General features: G+C 45.2%; 1 protein-coding gene across 1 annotated transcript in view; it reads left to right on the top strand.

Annotated features, from left to right (window-relative positions):
- The first annotated feature begins 387 nt into the window (after window positions 1-387).
- Window positions 388-12,704, top strand: part of LOC124619494 (zinc finger and SCAN domain-containing protein 22-like) — a 745,754-nt gene continuing 733,437 nt past the window's right edge. The window contains exon 1 of the mRNA XM_047145908.1: window positions 388-1,233. Coding sequence (XP_047001864.1) covers window positions 1,027-1,233 — 207 coding nt within the window. The 5' untranslated portion in view covers window positions 388-1,026. The remainder of the gene's footprint in view (window positions 1,234-12,704) is intronic.

Here is a 12,704-nt window from a genome sequence, read left to right on the forward strand (position 1 = left end):
CCCCACTCCTCCTTCGGCGCCAGGCCACCTGCCGCCGAGGTGCAGCACTTGTTTTAAGGTACGGGCGAAAGACAAGGAAGCGGTAGAAGTAGCAGGAGGGGAGCCGCGCAAGACGTTAAAAAACACCCGCCGAGTAGGGGGGCCAGGGGCAGAGGTAGAGAGGGGACCGGCGGGTGGTGGGGGGCGTCTGGCACGGGGACCCCAGCTGTTTTTTCGCCTTGTTGCCGGTAAGAAGGTAGCGGCCAGCGGTAGTCGGCTGGGGCGACCGACGTCTTGCGGCGCGGCCACAAATCGTAAGGTGGACGGAGAGGGGTGAGGTGGGGGGGGGGGGGGGCGGGAAGGGGAGAAAGGTGCGGCGATGGTAGCCGCTCGCGGGTCGGGGCAGCAGCACCACTCAGTTCTGCGCCCGGCGTTCGCCAGCGCGATACTCGGGATACAAAAATCCTGCCCCTCAGCTCTGACGTCGCGCGATCGGAGGTGGGAGAGAGAGACAGAGAGGTGCGGAGGGGGGTGGCTCCGAAGAGGGGGGTAGCAAGGTCAAAGTCAAGCTCGCGCAGATCTGCTCCTCCCGCGATCGCCAGCGGACGGTCGTGTGACCCCGAGCGGCTTCCTCCGGCTCTCAAGAGTGGGCGTTGTCTCTCCTCGAACTGGTGCCTACTGGCGGACAGCAATGGGTACAGCACGTGGACTTGGCAGCGCGGCGACCGCGGAGTGACACTGTGCGCCTCTTCGCGCTCTCGCCGCCACTTGTCTCTGTCGCGGTAGCGTCTTCGCGGGTTGACGTTCGTGTTCAGTGACAGTGCGTTGGTTTGCGCCCGGCAAGCGAACGTCGTTACGCTCGGACTCGGACGTATTTCCTCACACCCTTTCGGTCGCTGTCAGCGCCGCACTGCTTACACGGCAATTTCCAGTGACACTGCGTGTGGAGTGAGACGTGTTGAATGGAACCTCTCCCGACTGACGAGTGCGCGCGCTGAGCCTTTGACAGTTGACAAGACGGCCCTTAGCGACTACCAGACTCTCACGATGGAGACGTGCGTGCTGATCCCTCAGGAGTTCTCACTCGTGCTGACGGCCACGAGCCCCGTGGACAGGAACGCCAACCGCCTTCCCGAAATGCGCGTCAACGTGTGGACCAACGCTCGCATCCCGCAGGGCACGCTCATCTACCCGTTCCAGGGCACCATCCGGCTCGACAAGCTCGAGGTCTACGGCTACCTGGACGACAATGACGTGAGTACCGAAATGCCTTTTGATCTGTCAGTGCGCGAGGACCACGTGGTGCCGCCGGATCCTCGCGCTGCACGCATCCGACGCGGAAGTGTACCGACCACTCCCGTGAAACTCGCCAAGAAAGCGATCCGACTAGTTGTGCGGCATTTCCCTTTATCCGGATGCGAGGAGCTTCGACCTTCGCGCATGACGCTCTCTTCTGTAATTCTTGGACGCTGACGCGGCGGATGACCGCGCCTCGCGTTGTGTAATCTCCTTAACAGTCCGCGATGACAGGTGCAGTACGCCGTTCACGTCTCGATGACATCGAACTCTGTCGATGCTCGTACTACACAATAAGCTATAGGAGTATTGCGTGTCAGCTCCAATGCATTTTACCTTTCGCTTTGCATACTTTGCGCAGCACGGCATCGCTAATTTGCTTAATACAGTGTACCACAAAATTTTCTCGATTCCTGTACGAAACCACAGACCTTTCTCTCCGTTCTCACCCCAAATTAAATGTTGACGACGTCATGATTTCTTCGGACGTGAACATTTCAATGCCTGTACAAGTACCTTCCTCAACAGTCATCTTTCTTGAGATTACTGAACACTAAATGTTTATTCCTCTGAAGAGTAGACTTGAAGGCTTTCCAGGCAGTGTATTTGAGTTTTGGGTGAAAAGTTAAAAAATATTCTTGAATGACTACCCTTCGTTTCTTTCGAAACAGCAACCAGAAGACTGAGCAACGACATGCATTGTTAATTTCTTCGCTAACCAAAACAAATAACTGTACTACAGAAGTATTATCACTGACTCGGACCATACAGTGTTTGTACATGATCAGGCGGTCATGTGCGAACAATATAAGGTCTTATGCGAGTGAGTGATAATACTTCTGCAATACAGATATTAGTTTTGGATAGCGAAGACATTAATAATGACACACGTATACAGGTATCCTACCATTTTAACAAGCAACATGTCTGATGAATTCTTTTCGGGTTATCAGCCGAATGGTGGCGTCGTGATAACCAGAGAAGAATTCATCAGTGGAATACACCGAGAAAGACTCCAGTCGCAAAAGCAACATGTCTGGCAATATAACGCTGCCACTGACACAACTGTTCAAACTTTGATAGATATGAAAAACTCTATATTTGACTTTTATTTGCCACCAACCACTCTGTGAATGAATTTGGGCAGGTTCATTAGTTCCTTCGCATTATATTTCAGAAATCGTTCTGGGACACAAATTTTGCATAGCGCGACGACTCTGTATGACTATTGATACCAGCACTCATTACTTGTATACTGTCTGACACATTACTCGCAGCGAAACGTTACAGCTTTTTCGAGTGTACAACAGCTTTACAGCAGGAAAATTGTTTCACATTAACACTTTACTAAATTCTTGGCAGTTCCTCAGATTTTATCGAGTCAGAATGACAATTAATTTGTTTTACCATTAAATTTCGATGCTGAATCATACGGACCCCATTTTGCACTCTGTTGTTTCCCAGTGAAATTCTTTACAGTTCTACATACTTGTTTCTAATCTCTTTTGTACTGTCACTTTGTTATATGTAACAGAGCATCATCGTCCTCAGTCATTAAGTGTCACCGAGGGGATGCAAGAATTTTAAAAAAATTCTGTTTTTGACTTCATAGATATTGTAATTCAGTGCTAGAAAAGCTGCCCCTATGTTTTTCTCGGTTTAGCGGTTATAATAATACGCGTAGATAAATGAAAGCTTATCGGATGAAGTTATCGGACATATCCACAGACATGATGTTTCAAATACGGAGAAAGATAGTTGCAAATATTGCACTGTCCACGTTCAAATCTAGCGCCTTTAAAACCTTTCACATACAAACGATAGTTACAAAATTAGTCCAATGTGTCAGTCATCAAATATTTCACATGAATTTTAGCATTAAGACTGTCATGGTAATGTCTGCAAAAATACGCCAAACTGACTGGAAAACGTTTACTGAAATGCGATCATGACACGCAGAAGTTGAAACAATGACACGATGGCAACATACACACAATGAACTCAGGACGTTTGTTAATTTTGAAACTATCCAGTTCATATCACTACGGAAAGCAAATATTGTTGAGATACTAAAGCTTTTGAGTATTTTTTTCGTTTCAAAAATATCAACTGCCAGTAGAAATATCTGACACAGTCCTACAACGGTAGAAAAGTGTTGCGAATTTCTGAGCTTACGTAGAGAGGACAACATGGCTATGTACACGTCTTCCGGCTATCACCTATTGTATTGAACACACATTCACCTTAAATATTACGGTACAGCTGGATATAAGTCCTATTACCCTAGCGGGATTCGGTTAATGCGAAGAAAAGTTTTCGCAGATCTGAATATCGGAAAAGAACTTTTCGATGCACGCAGAGAAAAGCTGCAATACTCAATATGATGAAATGTTGCCAGTATTTGTGGTAGACATAGAAGGTTCGTCAGAGCCACCGAGATTGGAAGATATTTCGTCAGTCTGAAAACACTAGAAAATAATTAAGAGAGATTATTTTATACGTATACTGTTCAGGCAGACATTTGTGTTTTAAATCTGCTTGGGCAGTTCATGGCGCAACATGACGCCATGTGCTACAATGACTGGGATAACGCTACTTGTTACAGAGAAACGCTAATGTTCTTGATACTTCGGTGGAAGTCATAATTAACCGACAAAATAATAGAGTTGATCGTGTTTTGGATGAAATACGTATAATACGAGAACATTTTTATGTGCCAACTGCAACTGATTATACGACGTCTGAGAAAGAGACAATAATAGTAGAACCGGGCAATGACGATTGCGAAATTGCTCGGCAAACTGAACACCGCCGTTTACGCATTTCAACAGACTTAACAGAACCACAGAAATCAAACCAAATCATATTTCAGTTTACCATTACGTAAGTTTCAAGAGGGTCAAAGTCACAGAAACTTAAAGACTTCTCAGGATGGTTCAGTGTATTTGGTCTGTGAAAAAAAATGAATGCGTTATAAATATTGCTCGGTTTGCAGTAGTAGTTACGGTGATAACGTTGGTAGCCAAAGTACGAACAATGATTGGCCGCGGATGAACGCCGGCTACTTTGTGGATAGATCTGGGCTTTCTCCGTTCCAGCGGTATAGCACGGCGCGAGGCGTCAGAGTGTGACGGCTGTTAGGGAGCTAGCAGACCGGCAAACTGCCGGATTGTGCCGCTCCGCTTGCCTCCTGCGCTGTGTGACCCACGTGCAGACCACGTGCGATATGCAGGGGGTACCCACCCTCTTCGTTCCACCCTAAACGTTCGCGCGCGTACCTTATGGCAGGAGGGGAGCCGTCGCGGCAACAAGTGGTCTCACGTGTCAACAGGTGCAATACACAAATCCCCTAGAGTCAACAGGTGGGGGCCAGTGGCACGTGGGGTGTGGTTTACCGCCTCTCCAAAACAAGAACTGGTCGATACGTCAGCTAAAAGCCCTGTTGAAATCATTTGTTTAAAATTAGTCTACTGTTGATAAAACTAAAAATATGTGTTCTGCACCACATCTTATTGCCAACGATATATCCTAAGTTATATTTGCATGTTTTCGTCCTTGATTTAAAGGAACTGAAGAACACATAGCTGCTTTGTGCTATTTCGGGTTCATTCGTGGAAAACTACAGACAAACGTAAAAAACAGGCCTGGATTTTTCGAATTGTCCATTAAGTAAAAGGTAGCATTTAGCTTACGTCTTGTACCCGCACTTCTCGCTTAAATATTTCCAACGCTCCACCTGCGTAGCATGAAGTTGTTGCAAGCAGCTGGCTGGTATTCTTCATTTTAAATCCCTGTCCTATTCACGGATGTAGCATATAGGAGGGAGATAAAATAAGTAAATAAATCAGAAACGATTCGAAGCCACATCTGCCATCTTATAAAATTAAGGGGCAAAATCTACGCTATCATTAGCTTTGTAGCCCGAAATGAAAAGATGCAAAATTGCAATGCGTAATTTGATAGAAAAATGTGAGCTGCTAACATTGTAATTCTAATAGTGTGAAATGAAAAAATACAAAGATTTCCATTGTGACGGTATCATGTCTCTAATTTGGAATTCGAACTTTCGTGCTTATCAATATTTACGGTGTCTTCTGCGATAGTTAGGTAGTTAATAGCGGAAGAAAACTACAAGATTTTTTTAAATTGTTATTTTACTACGTTACTGCGGGTTTCGTTGTAAATCATGACCGTAAGCGTCCCATACCTGAGATGAGACGTAGCTAATAAATTGCCAGATACATAAACCGCTTATCTATGATGAATTTGAAGGCTTTCAGTATTACCTCTCTGCACGGCTGGCAAATACGACAGAGTTTACATGCGTAATACATAATAGGGTTATTTGCTATGTCATTTGCGAATATTCTGTAAGACAGTGTTCTCAATGGGAGAAGACAGTAGATTAATATTCACGTGTCCTCATGCGGAAGTTTTTAGCCATGATGCAAAAAGAGAATCAATGGGGGTGACAGAGAAAAAGGGCTGTGGAACCAGCAGAGATTATTATCACTATATTCAACAACTGTTGCCCGACAACAGGGAGTTCGAAAAGTCAGTAGGGGCCCGCGACAGTTCGCAACACCCCGTTTAGCGCTTGGAACCCATTTTCAGTAAGGTAGTTGAGATAAGAGTGGACTTGACATTATTTTTTGTGTGCGTTGTTTCTTGAAACATACGGTTATTCGGTATTGAATCAAGAAAAGTCCCTATTGTATACCTCGTGTTGTGTATGAAAACTGAATATAGAATGGGCTACAATAGAAATCACTGCACTTTAATAGATCATCAATGTGCCATTAGTGTTTCGTTTAAGTGTATGGTTGAAAAACCATACAGAAACAGCTTACGTCGTCAATGTCTTCTTACGCTTTATTGTTCTTTGTTCAGACACCCACTTTTATTGAGAGAGAAAGGAAACCATAAATACAGTTACCAAATGTAGTCCTAAAGTGCTTATCCATGTATCTCGTCGAGTGACAGGAGTGTGAGTTATGTTCGTCGGAAAATGTCAAGTGTCATAACGCAGGCAGCTTTCTGTTCTACTGTGTAGATACTTCAGGCTGGATTATCGGTACGTCACAATGATGAACAAAATAATTGTGCGATGAGACTGTTGACAGCAGGACGCTCCAGCAGTACTGAGCACGATGAGGATGTCGGATCACAGAACCGTTCAGTACCGACGTACTGACATTCAGTTGGCACTGAATGATGAACACTGAAAAGAAGTTTCAGTTTTGACAATACCTTACTGACTCCGTTAATTAATTCCAAATATCTGTGCTGTCGTCTGCAATGAGAATGTGAATCTGAAGCATATTTGTTTTGACGATGAACTTACCTTCTGTATGTCCTGATGATCCTTTTCTGTGTACGGTTGTCTTCAAAACGAGCCTCGATTCACCTGGTTCAATCATAACAGACCAACAGGTTTCCTAAGTTTTCTTCTTCATTTTCTTCCTCATCTTGACTTCAAGGACCAGCTTGCAGTCCGTTCCGTCATCACTGAAGCCATCTGTTCCTAAGGCGTCCTACATGTCTCTTTCCTTTTGGTTTATAATATGTTACTTGTTTAACGAACCTGTCTTCCTCCATTCCTTGTTGTTTCCACTTCATGTATCCTTGCTCATTTTGTTATATTTTCATTGACACAATATATACTAAGCTCTTCTCTTATAACACTGTTTTGTAGTTCATCTCATTTTACTTACCTTAAAAATTCCATTTTTGCCGCCTGTATTCCTCTTTCGTCTTTCTAGTCAAGTGGCAGATAGCACAACAAGAGAGAACCTAAATAGTGCAAACAAATTTACTAAATATGAACAGGCTTTCTTCGGCAATGGCCTTTGTAGAGAATAAAGTTCGCGTTTTTGTTCAAAGCCGTTCATTCGTAGGTTCATTAATACGGACTACCGGTGTCTACGAATAAAGTATCTCTTTGTGAACAGACTCTTTTGTGGGAATAATCGCCATCAGATGTAAAATTAATGTTAAGGCAATTAAGGTTCACCTCAGTATCTGTGTACAGGATTGAGAACTGAGTGTATACCAATGGCTTTAAATGTTTTATCAGCTCTCCTATTGGTTATCCATTACCAGTTTTACAATAATATAGCTCAAGACTTAAAGATCGAATTAACATTTTCCCTCCGGAAGTCTGTGTTAATTTCTGTTTAAACTTTTATCCACAAGGCTCCAGAATGGCGCAGGATTTGCTTGTTAATTACGAAACACGAAAAACATCCTTTTAGTGCTTTAGTTACTTTTTATTTTAAAGTCAGTCATCTGTTAACTTCGTAAAATACACTTGCAGCAGAGAGTTCTGTTTTAAGAACGTATTGTGTCGTCTTGGAGAAAACATTAGCTTCGGTTACCACAACTATTTTGCTGGAGAACAAAGTCTACATCAGTTCTAGGGACATACCAATTACACTTATTAACTGGTAGCTGGGACTTCTACGTATTTTTATATACAACGTGTTGACTTGAGAAAGCTTTTATATAACTTTATTTTGCTGTTATCGTCTTCGATTTCATCAGCAAGAGTTTGAATCATAAAATGGCATACAGCAAAGAATATTGAATATGTGTGTTTAATGCTGTGAAAGCATGTGCGCCTGATGTATGGCGCAGCACCGAAAACTCAGTTTTGTTATAAATAGATGAAAGGGTCGAATCTAGAAGAATAATGACTTCTATCAAAGCTATGGAGCACAACTTACTCATGATTTTATCCGTCAAAATAAACATTGCTGATAAGTTCCAAGTTCTTACTCTTGGGACATGTGGGGTTCTACTGTGTTGTTTTAGATGCAAACACCGTCTTCCGCGGCCGCTGTTATATTCCATAAATCTTTTCCGGGTATGTGGCGGAATCATCACTTTGCTCTGTTGACCAACGTGTCGCCCACATTTTTAAGTCACCATCATCAGATTGCTATACATACTGCAGGGTCACTGCCGCATTCATGTTTTGTATAGTGTAACTTAATCCTGCTTATAGAGCCAGTTTGTCAAAAACGTCATTCAGCTCTATTTTCATACGTGTTTGGTATGGGAGAAATTTAGCATCTACGAAGGTATCTATTTGGACTATGTGACTCAAAGACTTCTTAAGTAATAACACCCACTACGTTGCTCTCGACGCGAATGTTCATCAGAGACAAGGGTATCATCAGGAGCTACCCAGGGAAGTGTGACAGGACCGTTCTTGTTCTTTATACACATAAATGTTCTGACGAATGGGGTGAGCCGCAGTCGGCGGCTTTCTGCTGATGACGCTGCGGTGTACGGAAGGCTTTCTCGTTAAGTGACGATAGGAAGATGCAACATAACTTAGACAACATTCCTAGTAGGTTTGATTAGAGGCAACTTGCACCAAATGTAGAAAAATGGAAGTTGATGCAGAAGAGCAGGGAAAACAATCCCACACTGTTAGAATACAGCATTAGTAGTGTGTTGTTTGTCGCAGTCACGTCGATTGAATATCTAGGCAAAACTAGGACTTACGGACGGTAGTAGGGAAGGAGAATGGCCAACATCGGTTTCTTGGCAGAATTTTAGGAAAGCGTAGTTCATCCATAAAGGAGAACGCATGTAGAACACTCTTCTTCTTCTTTTAATGTTCAACCCTGAGGTTGGTTTGCAACAGAGCTCCATTCCTCTCTTCTGTCTGCATTCCTTGTCTGCATTCCTCTTCATTTCCACGTACGTGTTACATCCAGCATCATTCATGATCCGTTGCATGTATGATATCGTTGGTCGCCCCCGCCGATTCCTTTCCTCAGTAGCTCCTTATGCTATTGTTCCAATGATGATGTTGTGTCTTAGCATGTGCCCTACAAGTTTGCCTATAGTGCAACTCGATCTTGAACATTGCCTAAGTATTTCGGATAACCACCAGGCCGGATTAAAGGAAGACATCGAAATAATACAAAGGTGGGCTGCCGGATTTGTTCCAACTCGTTTCGATCAATGCCCGAGTATTATGGAGATGTCTCGCGAAGTCAAATGGGCATCTCTGGAGGGAACTCGACGTTCGTTTCGCGAAACACTATTAAGAAACCAGCATTTGAAGATGACTGGAGAACGAGCACACATTTTGAGTAAGTACTACGCAGATAAGAGAAATTAGGGCTTGCAGGGAGGCGTGTAGGTAGTCGTGTACCCCTAGCTCTGTTTGCAAGTTGACCGGGAAAGGAAATGACTAGTGTTCGCAAAAGGTACAAGCCGCTTGCACGATACAGTGCCTTACGGAGTATGTACGTAGATGAAGAAGCGGCTAAAAATACCTGAGTAACTGTACAGGGTAAAACCGAAATCCACCAACCAAATTTCAGAAGGTGTTCAGGGACGTTATCAGAATATTTTGGAACAACGTACCTCTGAATTTCGCTAGCTCATTTGAGACTTAAAATGTAATATTGACGTACTCCGCTTGTTCCAAATGGTTCAAATGGCTCTGAGCGCTATGGGACTCAACATCTGTGGTCATCAGTCCCCTAGAACTTAGAACTACTTAAACCTAACTAACCTAAGGACATCACAAACATCCATGCCCAAGGCAGGATTCGAACCTGCGACCGTAGCAGTCGCGCGGTTCCGGACTGAGCGCCTAGAACCGCTAGACCACCGCGGCCGGCCCGCTTGTTCCCCCAGTTGACTTTGTTTCGGTGATAACGTCTTTAGAACAGTAAATAATCCTGTAATATGGTACCAACACGACGTACAACGCATGTAGATCTACAATAGCACTGTGACTTGGTAGCCGCCGATGCGTGAGCAGCTAGTGTCGTTGTTGTGCCCCTTCCCGATTTCACTCGATAAACCTTGCTGGAGGTGCACTTTGCTCAACGCATCGTCAGTAAATATACCTGCACCGCTGCGTATCACTTATAGCGTACAACAAACACTGATGGAAAAACAAACCCGATACGTAATCGAGCAGTAGGCCTACTAACTGTAAGCTTGACAGCGAAGAGTGGTTATTGCTATTATTAACAGCAAGTATGAAATCACACGAAATTCATTTACTCTCTGACGAGCCACTGCAGAAAATGCCCATGAACAGCTTCCGCAATTTTGTCGGTGGATTTCGGGTTCAGCCCGTATAATAAATTTGTTGGGTACAGATATATATATATACATACACTATCAGTTTTCCTGAACAAGAAATGCCTAGCGGGATTCAGTTGGCGCTGCAGAGGCGCCGAAGACAAGCAGCCCCAGAGGAGACGAGAGGCAAGGTGTATTGACGGACATCCAGTACAGAAGTTGCGCTACGCGCTGCCCTTTATTTACTGCTTCGATAAATGACACGTGTTTCGCTGGCGAACCACTTTTTCTCCTCCCTGGCATCGTCCCCGCTTGCACGTCATGCGCGCCATTTAAATTGTAGAGAGCGTGTACTCGGGTGAGGAAAAAAGCCAGTGCCGCCTTAGCAGAACCTGCTCGCCGCTTAATTGCTGGCATTGTCTCCCGCCACGCGCTGAGATCTGGGATGAGACTCACTGCTACTCGCGGCATCTCGGTGCCGCGTCAGAACCCGCCAGGCAAACACGGACAAGTCCGACGTATTCTGCGAGATGATGCTGAAACGCGAGGCTAGCTGGCAGGATGATAGAAACGCCAGGACGGCTTCTGATATACACTACCGGGAAAAACAAAACGCAGCACCCCCTAGCACAAGGACATTTTATTTACAAATGAAGTGGCAGGTAGTTATCATTCCAAGAGAATATAATAACAAATTCAGATCAAATGAAATACAAACGTCACAGAAAAGGGTGCCCAAACAGTCGCATACGGACACAGAGTACCCTCAACTCTGGTGGCAATGTAACCATTATTCCCGTATGCAAACGTTCATAAAGCTGCCGTTGGCATCCTGCGGCGGGCTGTCGCAAGCATTTTGCGCCTTCCGTTACAAGTCAGCAATGCTTCCCTCTGGCCCTAGAGAACGAGTAGGTTCCCGCTTCACCATGTCCCATATGTGTTGAATTGGCGAGAAATGTGGTCTTCTCCCTGGCCATGGTAGTTCAAATGGCTCTAAGCACTATGAGACTTAACATCTGGGGTCATCAGTCCCGTAGACATAGAACTATTTAAACCTAACTAACCCAAGGAGATCACACACATCCATGCCCGAGGCAGGATTCGAGCCTGCGACCGTAGCAGCAGCGCCGTTCCAGACTGAAGCGCCTAAAGCCGCTCGCCCACAGCGGCCGGCTTGGCCATGGCGGTTGCTGTACACTAAGAAGAGCGCATCGCGTCGCAGCAACTATATGGGGATGTGCATTGTCTTCCTGAAAAGACACATTAAATTCCTATAGAGGAAATGGCCGTAGGATGAGGATAAAAACCGGTGCAGTGTAGGAGACACTGATTACCTTACTCTGCACAAACAGCAAATGTGACTGCGAGTAACTGATGTCCCTCCACGCCATGAAACCTAGGCTGGGATCTATGTGTCTAGGGGGAGTAAGTCTGGAGCAGGCAGCTCACCAGATCTATGCCATACAAGTGTACGTCCATCACTCTCATACTGGCAGAACCTATTCTCATAACTGGAAACAACACAGCGCAATTCCACTTTCCAGTGAATTCACTCACGACACCAAAGTAGCTATGCTTGGCGGTGTCGTGGTGTGAGTTTTAGCCTAGCCAAAGGCACGCATGACGTTAATCCTGCTGCAAGCAGACGGTTCCCAGCTGTCCCTAATGACACAGCTGGTGCAAGATGTTATCCCCGGACGATGTTCCGTCAGCCACCGCTGCTCGCACAGTGAGTCGATCTTGACGTGCATACTTACTACACGGACGTCCAGAATCTGGTCTACATGGGGAAGGAATGTTCCACAGACCGCTCCTGAAAGTAGCGACACACGACCGATACGTTGTACGCAACATATGCACCAGTCCGTCGATATATCCATCCAGCTTTCCCCAAGTCCACAATACGACACCGTTCAAAAGATATACGTACTCGTCATTGGGGCGTGGTTGTACCCTAGAATGAATGTTAAAATATTGTTCACCTCTAACCTCAGCACAGTTACTGCATGCAGTGCAAAAAACAAAGAACGCACAGCCAGTCTCTGAGCGCCATCTGGCTACCGATGACCGTGATAAACTAATCACTAACACTACAACCTCCCTCCTGCCACTGGACACAATCCCTGAGGCCGTCAACTCTGACGGGTCAATAGCGACCGTGTCATCCTCTTCCAAACGGCGTCATGCGGTTAATGTACGGGGAGGCAGGGGGTCAGCATACAGCTCTCTCGGCCGTTGTCGGCTTTATAAACCTTGTAGCCGCTACTGCTCGCTAGTCTATCTCTTCAATTGGCACCATAAGGCTGAGTGCATCCCGTTTCAACCTCACACTACGGGAAAATCTCTGGCCAGTGCCGGGAATCGTACACGGG

This window comes from Schistocerca americana, chromosome 6, assembly GCF_021461395.2.
Source record: "Schistocerca americana isolate TAMUIC-IGC-003095 chromosome 6, iqSchAmer2.1, whole genome shotgun sequence".
Classification (NCBI taxonomy): domain Eukaryota; kingdom Metazoa; phylum Arthropoda; class Insecta; order Orthoptera; family Acrididae; genus Schistocerca; species Schistocerca americana.